This window comes from Bufo gargarizans, chromosome 2, assembly GCF_014858855.1.
Source record: "Bufo gargarizans isolate SCDJY-AF-19 chromosome 2, ASM1485885v1, whole genome shotgun sequence".
Classification (NCBI taxonomy): Eukaryota; Metazoa; Chordata; class Amphibia; order Anura; family Bufonidae; genus Bufo; species Bufo gargarizans.
The window spans coordinates 182,372,142-182,392,119 of record NC_058081.1 but is presented as its reverse complement, the minus strand read 5'-3'; the positions used below and the strand labels follow the sequence as shown (position 1 = coordinate 182,392,119).

General features: G+C 36.3%; 1 protein-coding gene across 1 annotated transcript; it reads right to left on the bottom strand.

The window, feature by feature from the left end:
* Window positions 1–18,745: 18,745 nt before the first annotated feature.
* On the bottom strand, window positions 18,746–19,714 carry FOXB1 (forkhead box B1). Its single transcript, XM_044283317.1, has one exon. It carries the CDS (start codon window positions 19,712–19,714, stop codon window positions 18,746–18,748), a length of 969 nt encoding a protein of 322 aa, XP_044139252.1.
* Window positions 19,715–19,978: the final 264 nt, after the last annotated feature.

Below are 19,978 nucleotides of genomic sequence, written 5' to 3'. Positions count from 1 at the left end.
AGCCCCTTCAATTTTCTAACAATTGCTCCAGCAGTTGATCTATTTTCACAAAGCTGCTTGGCAATTGCCCCGTAGCCCTTTCCAGCCTTGTGGAGGCCACAATTTTGTCTCTGGTGTCTTTTGACAGCTCTTTGGTCTTGCTCATGGTAGTAGTTGGCGTATGACTGACTGTGGGGTGGACAGGTGTCTTTAAAGAGCTCAGACAGGTGCTACTAAGTTAGGCTTCCTTTACACTTGCGTTTGGTGCAAATCCATCATGGATCTGCACAAACGCATTTGTTCAGATAATACAACCGCATGTATCCGTTTAGAACGGATCCATTTGTATTATCTTTAACATAGTCAAGATTCATCTTGAACACCATTGAAAGTCAATGGAGGATGGATCCGTTTTCTATTGTGCCATATTGTATCAGTGAAAACGGATCCGTCCCCATTGACTTACATTGTGTGTCTGGACATACGTTTGGCTCAAGCAACGTTTTGGTGTCCACCTCCAAAGCAGAATGGAGGTGGAACGGAAGCAAACTGATGCATTCTGAGTGGATCCTTTTCCATTCAGAATGCATTAGGGCAAAACTGATCTGTTTTGGACCACTTGTGAGAGCCCTGAACGAATCTCACAAACAGAAACCAAAATGCCAGTGTGAAAGTAGCCTAAGATTAATGAGTGTAGTACAGTCCCTGACAAAAGTCTTGTCGCTTGTGTACAAATTGACCTGATGTGCCGCTAAAATATATTTCTAATCAAGATTTTGTTGCAAGAAATAGGTCATTTTAATCCCAACAGCTTTTCTAATAATGTTTCAGTGCAAAACGAAACTGACAAAAAGTATTCTAATATTCACAGCTTGGTAAAGCCCATTGAGGCAATTTTTGCCAAGACATAAGTGTTGTCGCCTTGTCATATGAGCTTCACCTATGACTAATAATGGATCAATTAGGTTTTAGGTGTGTATAAAAAGAACCCCGGTACACTAGACCTTCACATCAACTGCAACTAGACCTCTGCAAACCTGCCTAAGATTCACCTGGAGACTAAAGTATTGATTATCAAGAGGCTGAAGACCAGATCCACTGCTGATGTGGCAGACACCTTCAATGTGTCTCAGCGTCAAGTTCAGAGGATAAAAAAAAGATTTGAAGAGACTGGAGACGTTTTGGACAAGGCCAGGTCAGGCCGACCCCGCAAGACAACTGCTGGAGAGGACCGTTTGTTGGCTCGAAAATCCAAGGCCAGCCCATTTTCCACTGCAGCATAGCTCCACGAGACCTGGTCACCTGAAGTCCCTGTGTCAACCAGAACAGTTTGTCGGATTCTGTCTCGAAATGGCCTCCATGGTCGAATCAGTGCCCATAAGCCAGCACTAAACAAAAGACAATTGAAAAACCGTGTGGCATTTGCCAAGGCCCACAGCCTGCTAAAAGGATGGACGCTGGAAAAGTGGCAGAAGGTGGATTTTTCAGATGAATCTTCTGTTGAATTACACCACAGTCGCCGCAAATATTGCAGGAGACCTACTGGAACCCGCATGGAGCCGAGATTTACCCAGAAAACAATGAAGTTTGGTGGAGGCAAAATCATGGTCTGGGGTTACATCCAGTATGGGGGTGTGCGAGGGATCTGCAGGGTGGAAGGCAACATCAATTGTCTAAAATACCAAGAAATTTTAGCTACCTCTTATATTCCCAACCATAAAAAAAGGACAAATTCTGCAGCAGGATGGTGCTCCATTACATACTTCCATCTCCACATCAAAGTTCCTTAAGGCGAAGAAGATCAAGATGCTCCAGGATTGGCCAGCTCAGTCTCCAGACATGAACATCATTGAGCATATGTGGTGTAGGATGAAAGAGGAAGCATGGAAGATGAAACCAAAGAATATCGATGAACTCTGGGAGGCATGCAAGACTGTTTTCTTTGCTATTCCTGATGACTTCATCAATAAATTGTATGAATCCTTGCCAAACCGCATGGATGCTGTCCTTCAAGCTCATGGAAGTCATACAAGATATTACATTTGGATCTCACAGCACCACTACTTAATTGGCTGACATATTTTTGGATTTGCAGTAAAGTTTTTCAATTTCTGTATAGGCGACAAAACTTTTGTCTTGCCAAAATTTGACCTTTCTGTCTTGATTAAATGATAAATATTTTTTTAGTGAAACTAATTTATTTCAGTGCATTAAACATCATTTGGGAGGGCTTTTCATATGAGCTATTTCTAACACCAATTGATTAATTAAAAGTCAGGGTAATAGCAGGAGTTTCTACAAAATAGAGAAGCTACAAGACTTTTGTCAGGGACTGTAGTGGTGGGCTTTTTAAAGGCACAGTAACAGGTCTTTGAGAGCCAGAATTCTTTCTGTTTCTCAGGTGTTCAAATACTTATGTTCAGCAGTGCAAGACAAATTCTTTAAAAATTATACAATGTGATTTCCTGAATTTTTTATTTATTCTGGCTGTCAGAGTGGGAATGCACCTGCAATGTGAATTTTAGACCCCTCCATGATTTCTAAGTGGGAGAACTTACAAAATATCAGGGTGTTCAAATACTTCTGTTCCTCACTGTATGTACGGTGGTTCTCCAGCTTCCTCTATGCTCACAGGACAAACTGGGGGATTATTTATCGGGAATAGATAGATAGATTCAAATATATTTTGATTCAAAGAAATAGGCCCTAGTGGCATCTTATAAGATCCATTTTTTTTTTCCTCTTGGACCTTTGGGGCCCACTGTGGTATCAGAATTTGGGACCACCAAAGGATGATCTGGTACTGGTGGTCCAGTCCGACACTGATTGTCATGTATGTTCTCTTCTCAGTTTACCTGGCAACATTATGCAGTTAGGCCTAGTTCACTCTTGAGTTATTAGTTTAGTAATTTCCATCAATTATTGTGAGCCAAAACCAGTTGTGGGAATCTACCAGTTGATAGAATATAATGTAAAAATGTGTTCCTGTTCTGTGCGTTTGACCCAAATCTTGTTTCGGTTCATAATAACTGATGGAACTAACTGACTAAATAACTGAATTGTGAAGTAGGCCTTACACATATGGGGTCCATGATAACAATGACAGAAGAAGCAATCATCACTTCTTATTCAATTACTGTATGGTTTTGCACTACTCTGTAATTGCCCCCTATCACTCGATTCTACAATTTTTTCACATGATTATCCTTTATACATTACAGTATACAGAACTTTAGCTTATTAATACAAATACAATCAGTCCAAATTCTTAACAAGAATCTTCAGAGTTTTAATGCAAAATCTGTCATAGCACCCATCAACTATCACATACCAGTTCTTTTCTATTAAAATCTCATTTTATTGAAAAGATATAAACAACAGAGCACAACTTAAATTGTACAGTCATCAAAGCTATGTCAGTATATGATCGTTATCCATAATGTGTAGTCATCGATGTACAGAAGTATATGGAATCAGGGATGAGGGAGGCGCCTGCACTGATATTTGCGGATAGGGCACAGGGTGTGATAACTGTGAAAAAAGAGCATAGAACACTAAAGAAAAATGTAGTTGTGTTTATGAGCCATAAAGCAATACTCTATTGTTTTTTTTCACTATTCTTAGTAAAGATAAACCAAAAATAAAACTATTATAATATTTTTTTGTACACAGCATACTTTCTTCACTTTTTTTAACCTCCAGTTATGTTTTTCTTCCACTCAGATCGCAGTGTGACTAGTGTTTAGGTGAATCTGGTCCAGTACAGACTGCAGGTCAGTCTCTGGCTTGTGCATTTAAAGGGAATGTTTTTATCAGAAAATGACTTCTTGTTTAAGTCATGTTTTTATGTTAAACATATTTTTTACACTTTTTGTTGTTGCTTTTTTCCATGTCCCTATCTATATTTAAAAAAAATGGATATACTCCTTCAATTTTCACAACTCATCACTAGGCCTAGTAATAGGTCATGATTTCCTGTTCTGTATAAGTAACTTTTCGGTAGTTATTGTCATTATCGCCACAGACAAAATTACAATAATCAGTAACACCTCTATACAGATAACACCGGATCCACCATTCACAATAGTTGATATATCAGCTTATCTACTCCCTCCTGACCTCTGCACAGGTCACAAAGCATGACTGGAAAACTCTCCCATAGAAGTCAATGGGATCAGCCCCAGTCTATTGTGTCTATGGCTCATGTAACTGCTCTTAATAGACAGAAAGTCTTAACGTATTTTAGAAAAAGTGGCAAGTGTTAAAGTTGCAGGATTATATACTTTTTAACATAGATAGTGACGTCACCGGGCTCACTGCTGGGTGGAAGCCTCCTCCTGGCACCCCTATGGAGAGCCTGGTTCAACACTGGAACTCCAGAAAATTCTCAGATTCTCCGATGCTCAAGTCAGGGGGGCTGCCTGGGTGAAAATGGGGATATGTCCAGGTTCAGGTTTAAACCTAGACAACTTCTTTAAATCTTTCCTCTTAACACAGCACTCTCCTCTGCCCCAGCATGAAAGTGTAATAGTTCTCATTGTTACATAGGGCACTGCTTCTGGGAGAGCCATAATATATGCTGCAGCCACAAGGGAGGAAAAGTAGAGAAAGATGGTTATAGGATATGGTCAGGAATGATGTAACATAATACATGAGGATCAAACATTGATATGTTATTTGGAAGCAATTAACCATTCTACCCGACATATATAAAATTCATCACTAGAGAGATGCTTCAAGATAAAGAAAATAATTATAGCAGTTATTATAAGGGTTGTCTCATGATTTATATAATAATGAAAATAAGACAGTATATGATACATGACAAGACCTGTGCCTCACATGGATCCAGAGGTCTTCCCATTCCTAACTGCTCTGATAGATTTATTTCAAGCTGGCCGCTTAGAGGGCATGCAATTTCTTAGGCGGTATGTCCTTTTTGCTGCAGCGCTATCATTGTAGGTTGTCACAGTTTCTAACAGTAGATACAGTTGGTGGCAGTTGAAGGATAGAACTGATCATATGCATCTTCCTCAGCGAGGTAGGCAAAAAAATATAGACAAGAACAATCAGCAGTTGGCACTATACAAATACCGTTTATGGAATAATTCAGTGGCTATACAACTTTTTTATGGGGGTCATTTATTTTTATATTTCACCTCATAGCCTCTGTAGTTGTCAGCCAGTGCTGTAGAAATCACCAAACTAGACCTCAAATACACATAGTGCTCTTTCACTTCTGAACCCTACTGTGCTCTTATATAGCAGTTTACGACCTCATAAGTGGTGTTGCCAAATTCAGGAAAAAATGGGTAACAAATTGTGAGGTGCACAATTTTGTAAAAAATAAAGGTAATTTTTCATTTTCATGAGCAAGTGTTTCTAAATTTTTTGAAACACCTTTGAGTTTAAAGTGCTCACTGCATGTCTAAAAAAACTCTTTGAGGGGTGTTGTTTCCAAAATGTTGCCACTTTTTGGGGGATTTCCACTATAGGGGTACCTAAGGGTGTCTTTAAATGTGATATTCATCAAAAGACCACGGCACTCTGTAAATATTTTAGTTGCTTATTTTATTTCATATCTTTCTTATATAAATTTTTCTTTTGTATATCCATCCAAAAGTAATAGCCACTGGCCAAAGTTTCGGTCTAAATATAGACCTTGTTCACGGCCTATTATATAAATGGTCCTGTCAGGTATAGCATAGTCTCTGCTGTCGCCGTTCCCTGGGTCGCAGTGGCTGTACATACCTTAGTTCTGTGGAGTAGGGAGTAAAGTGGATGGCGTCCGGATGAAGCGCACTAGTTGGATTTAAAAGGGCCGGCCAGGATGACAGAGTACGGTGCGACTGGCGTCAGTATGATGACGTCATGTCCAAGCGCGTGCGCAAAGTCAGTGTTCAGTGTCAGAAGCGCGATCACAGGTGGGCGCATGCGCAGTGGTATGTCAAGGTCTACTAAGGGAACTGGCAGGCTGTATTTGTGCATTGTGAAGTAAATAATAATAAGGGTGGCCATAGGGAGTCTATTTAAAGTACTAGAATATAGTTGATTTCTATATTCTCCTTATGTATTTTTCGGCCACATCTGACGTGTCTCTCCCCCTCAATAATAATGTCACAATACATTGTCAATTTGAGATTATACTATGTATGCAACTATTCTATACTCTATCATTATATATATTAATGTAAATATGTACTTGTTTATATAATAGGCCGTGAACAAGGTCTATATTTAGACCGAAACGTTGGCCAGTGGCTATTACTTTTGGATGGATATACAAAAGAAAAATTTATATAAGAAAGATATGAAATAAAATAAGCAACTAAAATATTTACAGAGTGCCGTGGTCTTTTGATGAATTTTGTACGGACCCTTACCACTGAGCACCTGCCAATCTCCAACAAGGAGTGCCGCTGAACCCCCTCTTTCAACGATTTAAATGTGATATGGCGCCCAAAAACCATTCCAGTAAAATATGCCCTTCAAAAACCATATGGCACTTCTTCCCTTCTGAGACCTGCCATGTGTCCATACAACAGTTTGCGACCACATATGAGGTGTTTCTGTAAACTGCAAAATCAAGGTAATAAATATTGAGGTTTGTTTGGCTGTTAAGCCTTGCTGTGTTAATAGAAAATTGATTAAAATGGAAAATCTGTAAACAAAAGGTGAAATTTTGAAATTTGTTGTGGAAAACCTAAACAAGGTAAAATCTGTTTTGAATGGTTTAAGGGTTGTAGTTTCTAAAATGGGGCCATTTATGAGTGATTTCTATTATGTAAGTGACTTACATGAATCCTTACATGACTAACTGAATCCTTAAAAAAGTGGGTTTTGGAAATTTTCTAAAATAATGTTAAACATTTCTATAAAATTCTAAGCCCTCTAACATCTTTAAAAAAAAAAAGAAAAAGATGCCAACATAAAGTAGACAAATGGTGCATGACAATAAAAACTATTTTCTGAGGTATCACTATCTGCCCAAAAAGCAGAGAAATTCAAATTTAAACATTTTAAGATGAACTACCATGTGCTACTAGAAAACAATCTCAGCATCACTTTTGCATTTTCAAAGTTATTAGCACATAAAGTGACACATCTCAGATTTGCAACATTTAGTACTGTCAGGAAGGTGAAATTGGCTGTTTCCAGAAGGGGTTAATACTTGAATATTATGTAAATAATGCATCTGTGTACTGAAAGCATAACAGAACTTCTACTTTCACAAAAGATAATGTAGCTGATATGCGGTCTAGAGCTTTAGAAATTGAAAAAAAAAAACAAGACTGAATTTTAAGTATAACAATAAGATATATTAGATAACTGAAATATGTTAGTATCAAATAAAGTTCTGTCTTCTGGATCAATGCTAGAAGGTTATTTTGGACAGAAATGATAGGTATATGATTTTATAGCAATATAAACCTGCACCTAAGCAACCGCAGAATAGACTGGGGAAATGATATACAACTACTAAGGATTGCATGGCTTATCTTTGTCTCTTTCCTTATGAAAAGCCCAGCCCATGGCATGACACTTTGCCACCGGGAAAAATTGAAAGTGCCTGGAAGCCTTATTTCATGCAACATATGTTTTTTTGACATACAATCTGGTCTATATTCCCAACAGACCCATATTAGATGCGCCAACTGTCAAATGTGCATTACAAAAAAACAAAAAACTTCCTTTCTAAAGTATAAATGATTTTGTTCAACTATATTAGCTAAACTATCAACAGACCTAACATATTTTTTTAATGTGTCATCAGAGTGGACTTTAAGCTGTTCTGTCTATCTTATTTTACCTATTATTTGACATTTGTAGGAGAGATGAGAGAATTCATTCTACTCATTCAGAATTCACTTAACGATGCTGAAATTCTTGTGATTTGTTTTGGGTGAATCACAGAGAGAGACCCACACGTAATATTTCTCCTTCCAAAAGGTCAAGAGTTCTGAATGTCCCAGTACCATGCTTCTCTGAGTTCTACTGCCAAAAGGACAAGAGTACTGAATGTCTTAAGAGATAATTGCCCTAGTTAGTTGAGTTAGAGATACCACCTAGTATGCATGAGTAGTATTGTAGTCCAGCCAATGCTGCTCTGCATTTCTGGGAAACTTATGTGTAAATTAGCATACATTACATCTGCTAGTATCAGATAGGCTTAGTATTCTTTTATTTTTGGAAGGGAAGCTAATTTGCCTATCTTTGGATTTCTAAGAAAGATATTAAATTTACCTTTCCTTCTATACAGGAAAGAACACTATCTGATGCCAGCAAAAATAATATATTCTAATTTGCATATATATTTCCCAGAAATGTAGAGCAGTGCTGTCTGGACTACAATACTTCTCATGCATACTGGGTGGTCTACCTAATGAGAAATAGTACCCCCTCCCCTGTGGGCAATCCCCTCTCATATACCAACAATTTTAGAGCAAGGTAACATTAAGACGAGGTAGGGGAATGTCAGTTAAATGACATTATTTCTGTAGTCACTTCCAGACTTGGGAGACTTCTTTATGAATTACAATAGAAGCATTTTTCTTGGACACAAGATAGACTGAAGTAATGATGTACAAGGTTGTAGCAGCACCTATAGCCTAATATAACACAACTGCCTTGCCAGGTATTATAGGTCATTATGATACATAGGTCATTGTAGAACAGTCAGACTAAGTTTAGATCTATTCCTACCTCATACAAAGAAAGGCTCAGGGAGTGTATTGTTTTATACAATGAAACAGCTACCGAGACAAAAACATTCTATAGAACATACAGATATTTCTGAATTGTTTTATTTTTTCCATTTCTTTTTTCTGTACATACAGATATTACAATAAAAACAATATTGAATTATGGTTTTGTGTCCATATATAGCAAATGTCAGAGAACTCTATACCAGAGATTAATACATTATGGTAATACATTAATCTAAAAAAGGAGAAACACTATCCAGTACCACATATTTTTGTATAGCAGTAGGCATGCAGTGCATTCACCTTGATCCTAGTGATATGGATCCAAATACAGGTTTGTACATTAATCCTAAGGGCTGACCATACACATAAGATACCTGTTTGGCTGAAAGTTAGCTCATCTAATGGTCCCATACATATGTACTCTTGGATGAGAGTATATTTTTTATAAATGTGTAGAGTAGAGTCAGCTGCTACCAGACAGCCCAGTTCTTATCACCCCCAATATTTGTCATCAAGGTGGAGTTGAGGGGCCCCCATAGACATTAGATGGTCAGCCAATCCTGATGAAACTGGCAGGTTCCTCTGATATATAGCGGCTCATTTATTAAGACTGGAGTTTTAGACGCCGGTCCTAATAACCTCTATACCTGGTGGTGGATCTGTCGGAGTTAATGAGTGGTGCGGGCCACTTTATAACTTTGACGGATCGACCGCCACTTTTAAATGTAAAACACCTTCCTAGTTGTCTTACATTTAGACCATTTTCTACACCTAAACAGCAGTAGATGTTAAATGAGATGGACCTGCTGTCCTGTCCCCTTCCCCACTGACACCACCACCACTTTTTTAGACCTGGCGTGAGCAGATGAAGTCGCAGATTGTGGCGCAAAGGACCTTCATGACTCAATCTACACCAGAAATACACCTAATATAGGCAGATATTTGTTTAATAAATGACCCCCATAATGTTTATGGTCAGCTTTATTTTTACCATTATCAAAGTTTTGAGTGATAAAGAAAAAGGGGGTCTATAGGACATAAACCTGGATAGGGATCCAATCAACTTTGGTTTACACAGACAAAGCAATGAAAAATATGTTTCATATAAGGGTTCAGCATTCTCATTTATTTGAATGCTGAATTATTTTTTTCATTCCTTCTTCCATTTATACCTGCTTCTGTTCATGCTGTTTATACGTTTCAGTGCTCTCACCTGTGGCTTTCAAACAGAGAAGACCCATATCACCTTTCCATATAAAGCAACTTCTATAATGGAAAACCCCCATTAATTCTAACTATATTTTGATACTCAGTTGTCTTTTTATAACAAAATTCTGCCCATTCTAGACATTGTATCACAGAAATATACAGTTTTAGTAAAATTTGTATGAAGTGGTAAAATCTACCATCTGATTGCTTTACATGCCTCCAATACAATAAAGAGATTCCGTCTGACAGAGCACTGGATAAAAACCGTTATAGCAAACAGATATGATAGCTACTCTATCTGTATTATGGCACACGATGATAGCTGGATGTTAAAGATTTGATATATAGATCTAGTTTTTATTGCCAACCCTGCCCCTGAAGAAAGTATTAAAATTTCCAGATGAGTAACCAAACAATAAATAGATGAGACAGTAGCTGTGAATATAACATTTTTGCATAATAATGAGAAATTGCAGGATAATGCAGTGTGCCATTCACAGTTTGTCTATATTATCATTTTGATTGGTTGACTGTAAAATAAAGAAATATAAACCAATAAATAAGTGTCAGATGTTTTATTCTCTAGATATTTAAAGCAATAGCTATAGCACAACATATAAATAGATAAAAAGGGTCTATCATGTGTATTGAAATACTTATGCATGTTTTTATAAAGCTAGTATAAGTGTATACCTACCTATTCTTATGAATATTATTAATAATTGCTTTAAATATACATTTTAATTTATTCAGGCAAACCTCTACTCTTTTTCTGTCTTGTACTAATGAGGGCTAATAAACTTGCAACTGATTTCTGCAAGTTGGAATACATTTCAGCTGTAATTGTGGTATAAACCAGAAATTCTGGTTGCATTGGGCATTTCTAAGCATGCTTGTTGATTTAGCAAGTTCCTATACATATGATAAACCCATATGACTCTTCACATCTTTCTGTTCAGAAAAGCATTAATAGAATTAATAATTAGGTTGGTTCCACACTCCACCCAAAACACAGCAGCCACATGTTATATGCTGGCCAAAAGCAAATTATAAAATGTTCTACCACCACTGGGGAACATTTATACCGGCATATTAATCTATCCCCTGCTGGTAGCAGATCCACCACAGATCCAGGCGCATATGTCAATAAGTGTGGTGCATTTGTGCAGGTCAGTCCAACATAATGGGAATCTATGCCAGCAAGGGAACTGGTGTAGATTTACAATATAACCTATGCATGTTCATAAATAGTTAATAGATAATAATATATAACAATAACATGAAGTCCATACATTCTTCTTGCCCACTTTTTGGAAAAGTGGTGAGTGGGGCTGTAAAACCCCAGAAGTTGCAAAATTTTGAACAGTCATAGAATGCACCAAACTTTATGACTTGTGATGGCAGTTTTTTAAATACCATTTTAAGACAGTTTCCGTGTATTTTTGCTGCCTTTATATTTTACACCACAGAATGTTTTAGTTGTGGAATTTTTTCAGACATTCTCCCATACTCCCCTATAGGCAAAAAAATGCAAGAAAGACACTGTGTGACTAAAAACACCACATCAAAAAAAAGGCTTGCAATAAGCTCATGGCTTTTCTGTGTTTTTTTGCATTTTTTTGCAACTATATTATGGCTCCATATGTAGCTGCAACATGGGCATAGAAGTCTATGGGGCCCTACTGTCCCTTTATATGGCTCTTATTTTAAATTGAAGAAAATAGAGTTTTTTCATATGGCATTTGAAAGAAAAAATAGTGGTATGCAGCACCAGATGCCATATTGCAGATCTATTTTGCCCTAGAAAGGTTGATCTGTGTACCAAACAGCACACACAGATTTGCCATGTGCATTAGTCCTTATGGTAATATATGAGCATTTGCATGTTTTGTATAACTTATTATGGGATTTATTTGTGCCATATCAGGTAAAGTTGGGTCAGAACATGCATTTCACTACCGATTAATATATCATAGTATATATTTTGATCTCGATAAAAAAAAGTGTACCAAGCACACCGTGTAGGTCTAGTAAAAACTCTTAGCTTTATTTCATAAAGTTAAAAGGTCCAGAAATTAGAACAGTATGCCAAAGATTACACTTTTCAAACTCGAAGATCCTTGTTCATAGCATATTTGAAACACATAAGCAGTGTTCACTTGCTGTTCTGATTGACCTTTTAACTTGATAAAATAAAGAGTTTTTACTAGACCTACATGCTATGCTAGATATAACTTTTTGTTGGTATTTAGCTTGTTTCTTCTTTTAATTCCATGCACCAGCATTGCCTTCATCCTGGTCAGGGGAGCTGAATGTACTATATATTTTGTTCTATATTGGTATAATATTTCAGCATTTATAATAGTTTAAGTACCTATTCATCAGGCCAGCACTAAACAAACTTGATAAAGTGTCAAGTATTTTAAATCTGTGATCTGTTTAGCATGATGGTAGAGAAGTCCAGAAAACATTTAGCCTATTAAAAAATGTCTGCTAGAAAATAAAATTGACATGTAAGGTTCCCCATGTGTTTATACAAAAATTGATTTATCTATTATATGGTAAGATAGATAAAATCAGGTTTGAGTGTTGTCAAGCCTTGTTGCTTCTTCTCTCTCCCTTCGGCTCAATGCCAATTCGAATTAGACCTACATTATCTTGAGAAACTGGTTACTACATTTCTTCCTTGTTTGAAGAGGAGGTGGCGCTCCATGCGAGTCTATGCACTATACATTGTCTCTGAAGTGCAGTTTAATAACAAGTACTCGCTCCATTCACTTGAATGGAGCGAGTACTTGTAATTACACTATGCTGCCACTGCAGGTGAGATGACGCGTAGTGTAATGAAGAGGAAGTAGTGTTCGCACGGAGCACCGTCTACTCTTCAAACAGCTGATCGGCGGGGGTGCCAGGTGTTGAAACCCCGCCAATCAGATAATGATGACTTATCCTGGTGATAGCTCAATATAAAACCCCTGCACAACCCCTTTAAGGAGAATAACAAAAGCATTCAAACTATGACATTCTTCATCTCAGCCTGGAAAGTAATGGTGAATTCAGAAAGGTGGTCATTCACATTAGATGAATGTCGATCTAACCTGCCAATTTCAGTGAGACCAGCCAACCAATTGAGTATGGGGGTGTCCTGACTCTCTTTTAATAACAGATGTTAGGGGGAAAGTTAACATCCAAGATCCCAGATACTTTTTCCCAAGGGAGATAACTCTTGCAAGCACTGTCTGGCAGCCACTTATACCTCTCTTGCTGAGCATGTATATGTATGGAAGATGGGAGGAATAGCTGTCTTCTGAAAGAACATTGAGCCAACAGCTACATAGGGTTTATGTCCACCTCGAGAAATTATATCTTTAGGTGGACAAACCATAAGTCTTTTCAGTGCAAAAGATTTGCTTGCCAAACCGTCCGATGCTACGTTCAAAAAGTTTGCTATAGTGTTTTTTATATATTTTTTACTATTGAAAAGTATACAGTATATCAATCTATTGAAAAACATTTCTAACATTTTGTTTTGTTCCCAAATGCTGGACATTGGAACCACAGCTGGAGGGAATTTCCATGTGACTTATCTACATTTTCCACGAATATCCTGCATGGATCAGTAGTACAATAAACATTCTTCCCTATCGTGATCAGCATTCCCCATATTTGTACCCTACGCAGTAGAGATGAGCGAATTTCCAAAAATTATTTCAGTCCAATCCGTCCAAACTGGGCAAGCAGTTCTACCTAAATGCTGTAAATGACTGAAAAAATCTTCTCGTTCTCAAAACAAAAATTCGACCCAAAAAAATCGCAAGAAATTCTGAATTTTTAAAAAAATATTTAGGTCTAATTTTGATTTGCTCATCTCTAATAGGTGGTTGCTTGGGGCATTCCCTGGGAGTAAGGAAATTCCTTAAACTGTTCATTATGGCAAATACCATAGTTACCTATATAATTAACTAATGCTCTACATTTGCTAGAAGATTCATCACATTCATTTACTTCCATGACACTTCAGAAAGAAACATATCCTCAGCTGCCTCATCACGTTCATTTTTTTTTTCCATTTTGAATACATGTCCATTGCAATTAATATTTTTATTAGCTGTATCCTCAAGTATCATTTATGCCTAAATATCAGCTTCCTAGCAAACCTCCTATCTAATTACATCATTGACCTTCCATAGATAATAGAATAGCTTAGTGACCTGTTCATGTTGGTTGCTGAGCACATTACAAGTTTATCCTTGTAGTTACATACATGGACTCATCACTGCACAAAACAAGCTATTTCTGCTCCCGCCTTATGTTGTAGCTGGTTTATTCTCCATGCTCTGGCAACCATAGACCTGTGTCTTTGTCATATATTGCTGGAGTATTTGGTCAGGCTACAAAAGATTACTATTATAATGATTCAAGGAAAAGATTATTTTAACTATGCAATATTTACTTTTGGCGGTAATTGTTAATTGTGTTTGATAATAGATGTAACTGTAACGGTAAACGGTAGTACATGTATTTATTGTACCTTATAAGGGATTGGAGAACTCACTGATTCAAGAAAGGAGACAAAGCAGCCAACATCATACAATCACCTCTCTAGATAGGATGGCATATTTCGGGCTGCTCCAGTTACACTGCCACAGAATCAAACTCCAAGTTGATCAGGGAAATACTTTACTTCTACATGTTCTATTGTTCAAGCTGCCAATTCCATATATTGAATATTTTCTTTTCAGAGTGTGTGTGTGTGTGTGTATGTTTATAAGGGAAACAGCCAATGAATCAATCATTCGGTAGGTGCAGCCACTTCTATATGATATAAGCTAGTGTACATAATGGCTATATAATCTGAAAATGAGCACATTACATCACATATTGTTCCAATCCATGTAACACAAAGTGACTCAGGACAATGCCCTATTATCTTCTTACTCACAAACTAAACTTGATACAATGAAAACATTATCTGAACATAGTGAGGTTTAACCATGAATATGAGTATATATATAAATATATACAAAGCGGTTGACATATGTGAATGTGGGAACTCAGTACAAAGCCTGGAAAAAGGTATGGTGTTTTCAGTATTGCACGTCACTAATTTAATGTCACTGATTGTTGAAATTTAGAGCGACAAACAACAAACATTTATAATGCCTTTTTCCTTAGAAGGGATTTAAATAATATACAGATAATAGATAGATAGATAGATGACTAGGTAATAGAAATAAACATAGATAGATAGATATGAGATAGATAGATAGATAGATAGATAGATAGATAGATAGATAGATAAGTTTTTGATAAAGTGTACAGATTTCAGTAGATGCCCCATTCTACATATATATAATATAATGTAAAAGTCACAATGCTCATGTTTAGCGTATTAACCAAATACTAATGCATATTTTTATACTACTAATATGATCGTATCTATGACAAATAAAACCTATATAATAAAAAAAAAACTGTCCTATTTCAAACATAATGTAAATGTTACTGAGTTTTTGTTGTTTCTTTTCTGGAAAACTTTACGGACCTGTCAGGCAATTGCTGCCTATAAAATTTTTACACTGTCTTTTTTAACAGAGGATGCCAATATAACTAGCACTGTAGTGCAAACAAATCCTAAAAGGAGGCGAGATAACATGAATTTAAATTCCAAAGGGGTTCCTGTGCTGGTTTCCTAGTGCACCAGTCAGTAATGTGTTTGTGGGAATTCAGTCTTTTTGTCTCTAAGAGGGGGAAAAAAAGCTAAATCTACATCGGTGGCCCAGTCTAGGTTTGCCATTCTTTAGGTTTTCTATTGATGTGAATGAAGTGGCCTGGACCTTTTATTTGATCTACTCAATTGCATAAAGTGACAGAATTCTAATATATTTGTTTAATGCTCTTCAATAGGATTTCACTTTCTAACTTGCAAATAAAGCCCAGATCTTCTAATGTGTTATCTACTCATGGTGCAGGGACATATTTCATATAACCCTGCCACTGTTTTCAGCAGAATTTAAGAAGGTTTTTCAAATCAAAAGATGTATATAAAGAAACAGATGTGAAGTTAGTGTGAATTCCTATAGTGAGGTCTAAGCCTATTGTACAAGCACTGCAGGAGGTCCTGAGGGTCTATTTTCTATGCTATAATTGAAACATATTAATTAGGTAATTTGTTGTTAGTTGGGTGAAAACAAATAATAGACTCAGAAAAGACTGACATGGGGTGTTTTGGATTTTTCTTTTCTATTTTTGCTGATTTATTTTGGCCGATTTATTATTGCATTTATAAGGCCCATTTACTGCTTCTCATACCATCAAATAGTTAAATTGCTTCCATAAAATGACTGCCTTTTACAACAGTTAATGTTGAATAGATAGTATTAAATATATTAACTTGCATAAAATTCTTAATATAATATTTTTTTATATTATGTTAATTATCTCGACTTAATTCTGCTAGGTTTATATTTTTTTTAGATCCCTAAAAGTGTTTATTGACTTTGGCCATGAGCCACTGAAGAGGATTAAAAAAAGACAAAGCTGTTAATTCATTCAGTCATCAACCTACTTACTTGTTGGTAAGCTTGAAAAAAAAAAATGTCTTTTTACACAGAACAACTGTTTTGTTACATGATTTTTTTTCACGTTTTCACATATTTTCACAATGAAGTACATCAAATAGGTTTTAAATATTACTTATGTTTTGTAAAAGCCCAAAGAAGAAAGTTCTAAAAAGTTGCTAAATATACATTTTTAAAATAATATTTAGAATAATTAACATTTTGAATTATCTGCTTTAACCCTTCTAGTCTTTATACCAAAAATATGTATGCTATTCAGGATAAAAGAGCAGACAGCTCCTAGTCGGAAATGTGTTGCAGGTGCCTCTTGAAGACATCACAATTGTATGATACTGTTCAGAATATCATGATGCATAGTTTTCTAAATTAGATTACTCATCCCCATGCCCTAGGACTTTCATGCCTTTAAATAATCTGCATGATTCTTTTGGCTTTATAGGTACATAGGGTCATAGAAAGGGAAAACTAAAAGTTAACTAATTCTCATTTGCCTTAAAGGGCAGTGATTAGAAAGGAGCAGATATTTATGTCCATAGAAGACATAGAACTAGAAAGCCATGTCAATACGTTCTATGTTCCATTTACAAGATAGACATTTGTCATCATTTTATTTCATCATACTTACACATGTGTATTTTTTTCAGTGTGGTTTAAATCAATCCGTCTGTTTCAGGTTTAGTGATGATATTGACTAAATAACATATTCTACATCCATTTCAAATTATTGACAAAGGTATGTAATTGATAGTCACATAAGTACTATAGCTATTAATCTTGGTAGGAGAGTTTGATAGATTGGAACGGAGTGCATCACTGGACACACCTGTTAAAATACTAGCAACTTATACTTATACTTATGTCCTGTTCAATTAAATGTGCGGGTATTCTGAGTGCAATAGCAATGTAGGTTTGATTTAAATAAGCTGATGAAGTGTACAACTTGTGGCCAGTCATCATATGTAAATGTAAACTAGATGTAAGTACTAACGTACCATTACACACCTAATACACACACTCACACATAGACATATAAAAGGAAATAAACACGTTCCAAATTAATACTATAAAATAAACTAATACAACAAGACAGATCATCATTTTGAATTAACATTTTAATGAGAAAATATTATTTGGACGACTAGGTTCATAATTTAACGGCGACACTTATTTTCTGACATACACACATGCTGTGAATAATAACATCAATAAGCAAATGCCATGCCTTCTGTACAACAAGTAAATTGAGTGGTCATTTTCTTTACAGCTCATGTGACAGTAGGGTCATTTGGAATTACCTTAGATTCACCACACAGCAACAGTACATTTTTTGTATTTTTTTAATATATTTGTTTTAGCAAATTCCCTAAATTAAATCTAAAAGTGGGTGAAATAAAAGTGCATTAAACATATTTGATACGCATTCGTATTCACAAACATTTACAATAATTCTCTGGACTTTGGGAGGGCTCCCCCTAAAAAAACTGTGTATGAAACATAACAAGAGTTTGACCCCTACCCTTTGAAAATAAATATATAAGCAATTTTCAATTCATTCATCAACTGATCATTTTCCAGTGCCTTGAGATTAATACTCACAATTGACAGCCAACAAGTACAGTGAATGGTTTGCTTTCTACATTCTATATGCACATAAGGGCAGTATAGGTCTAAACATTTTGGTTTCATCCAGGTACATGGTTAAATATATTATGTTTATTAATGTTATGGGTGAAACTAATTGGTATTATTTTATATCATAGCGGTGCCTATACATATATGTTTTTATACATTGCGAATGTAAGAAAACTATGTTGAGATGTTTAATTTGTCCAAAACAATCATGCACTGTGTCTCCAAAAAAGGAGATCAGATAATACTGATTGCTAATGTTTTATCAGATGTTAGGCATCTGATCATCATTGCACATGAGATGCATTAAATGTGTGTGCCTGTCTTCCTATTTTTTTAAACAATTTTTTTGGGCTAATATAGTCATGTGCTCTTAAAATCTGTTACCTGAAAATGCGTGCCCTTCCATTTTTATACATTGAATAAAACATGTGCAAAAGTGTCTTTAAGAATAGCATTGCAATGTAGAAGAACATTTTCAAGTGTGTGAACTCATTAACAAGAATACAAAAGATCATGTTGGATGAAGAACTAACCAAGCTCACAAACAGTGTTAACCTCCTTGCTGGAACGAGTCTTTTCTGGGGAAAAAAGTGAGTAAACTTTGGAGAATTGATTTGAGTTGAACAGTCAGTCAAGTTAGTGCACAGCCACAGAAAGTAGGGCAGTAGGTGGGCTGGTGAGAGTTTCACTAGGTGTTGCAGGGCTACTTTGGCTAGTTGCTGTTTGAGGAGATGTTGGGCTCAATGATGGAGAAGAGTTCGACAAAATTGCTGGGATATGTGCTGGGAGTGATGAAAGTGTTGGCATCGCTGCTGGTGTGGGCTTGATAGGAACTGGGATAGCAGGCAAAGTTTGTCCTCCATGACAAAACTGCTTGATGGGCACTCCATAAGCACTCACACTGTAATCACTGTTACCCATTGATATAGGTGTGGTAGAGTCTATCATGCTGGAACTGTACATGTGAGGCCATCCTGTGCCAATGGAGCTGCCAACTGTAGTCAATTGGTTGTGAAGAGGATAGGCAGCTGACATTGGTGGCATTGTGGAAAAGGCAAGTCCTCCTGGCATTTTATATTCTCTAGCAATTATATTCTCAATAGCAAAAGGATGTTTAAAGCTGGACGTTTGTGAGACCCCCAGGTTATATGTTGACATCTGTGGCAAATGAGTACCAGAGGCAGCCAATGCACTAAGCCTAAGCTTTGCTTGTTGCTGCAGGTACTGTGCTGCATCTGATGGCTTAGTAGGTGCAAGATGGTCCGATTTCATAACTTTGAACCTCTTCCTACGCCTTAGGAAACTACCATTTTCAAACATATCACCACAACTTGGATGAAGTGCCCAGAAACTCCCCTTGCCAGGCTGATCTGGTCTTCTTGGTATCTTGATGAAACAGTCATTAAAAGACAAGTTATGTCTCAGAGAGTTTTGCCATCTTTGAGTGTTCTCTCTGTAGTAAGGAAATCTGTCCATGATGAATTTGTAGATTTCACTTAGCGGCAGCATCTTCTCCTGGGAACTTTGGATAGCCATGGCTGTCAATGAGATATATGAATAAGGGGGCTTTTGATCACTGTATGTGTTTCTTCCTGGTCGAGGCATCTTCAGACCGGTCAAAGGTAATCTATATGTAATTGAGAAGAGGTGATCAAGTTGGCTTTTTAGACAATAAAGCTATATAAATATATATATATATATATATATATATTTACCATTATCACATACAAGACTAAAACAACTATAATAATTATCATTATTAACTCCTGCATATATTTTATATAATATATCAAGTCTTTATATCACGTTTCTATATACTATAAAGAACAGAGAAAAAAATCAAATCAACATCATACCTTCAACTTTCTT

Bases quoted from the DNA above. Each gene is read 5' to 3' on its own strand.
- FOXB1 (XM_044283317.1), bottom strand. From the start codon at position 19,714: ATGCCTCGACCAGGAAGAAACACATACAGTGATCAAAAGCCCCCTTAT.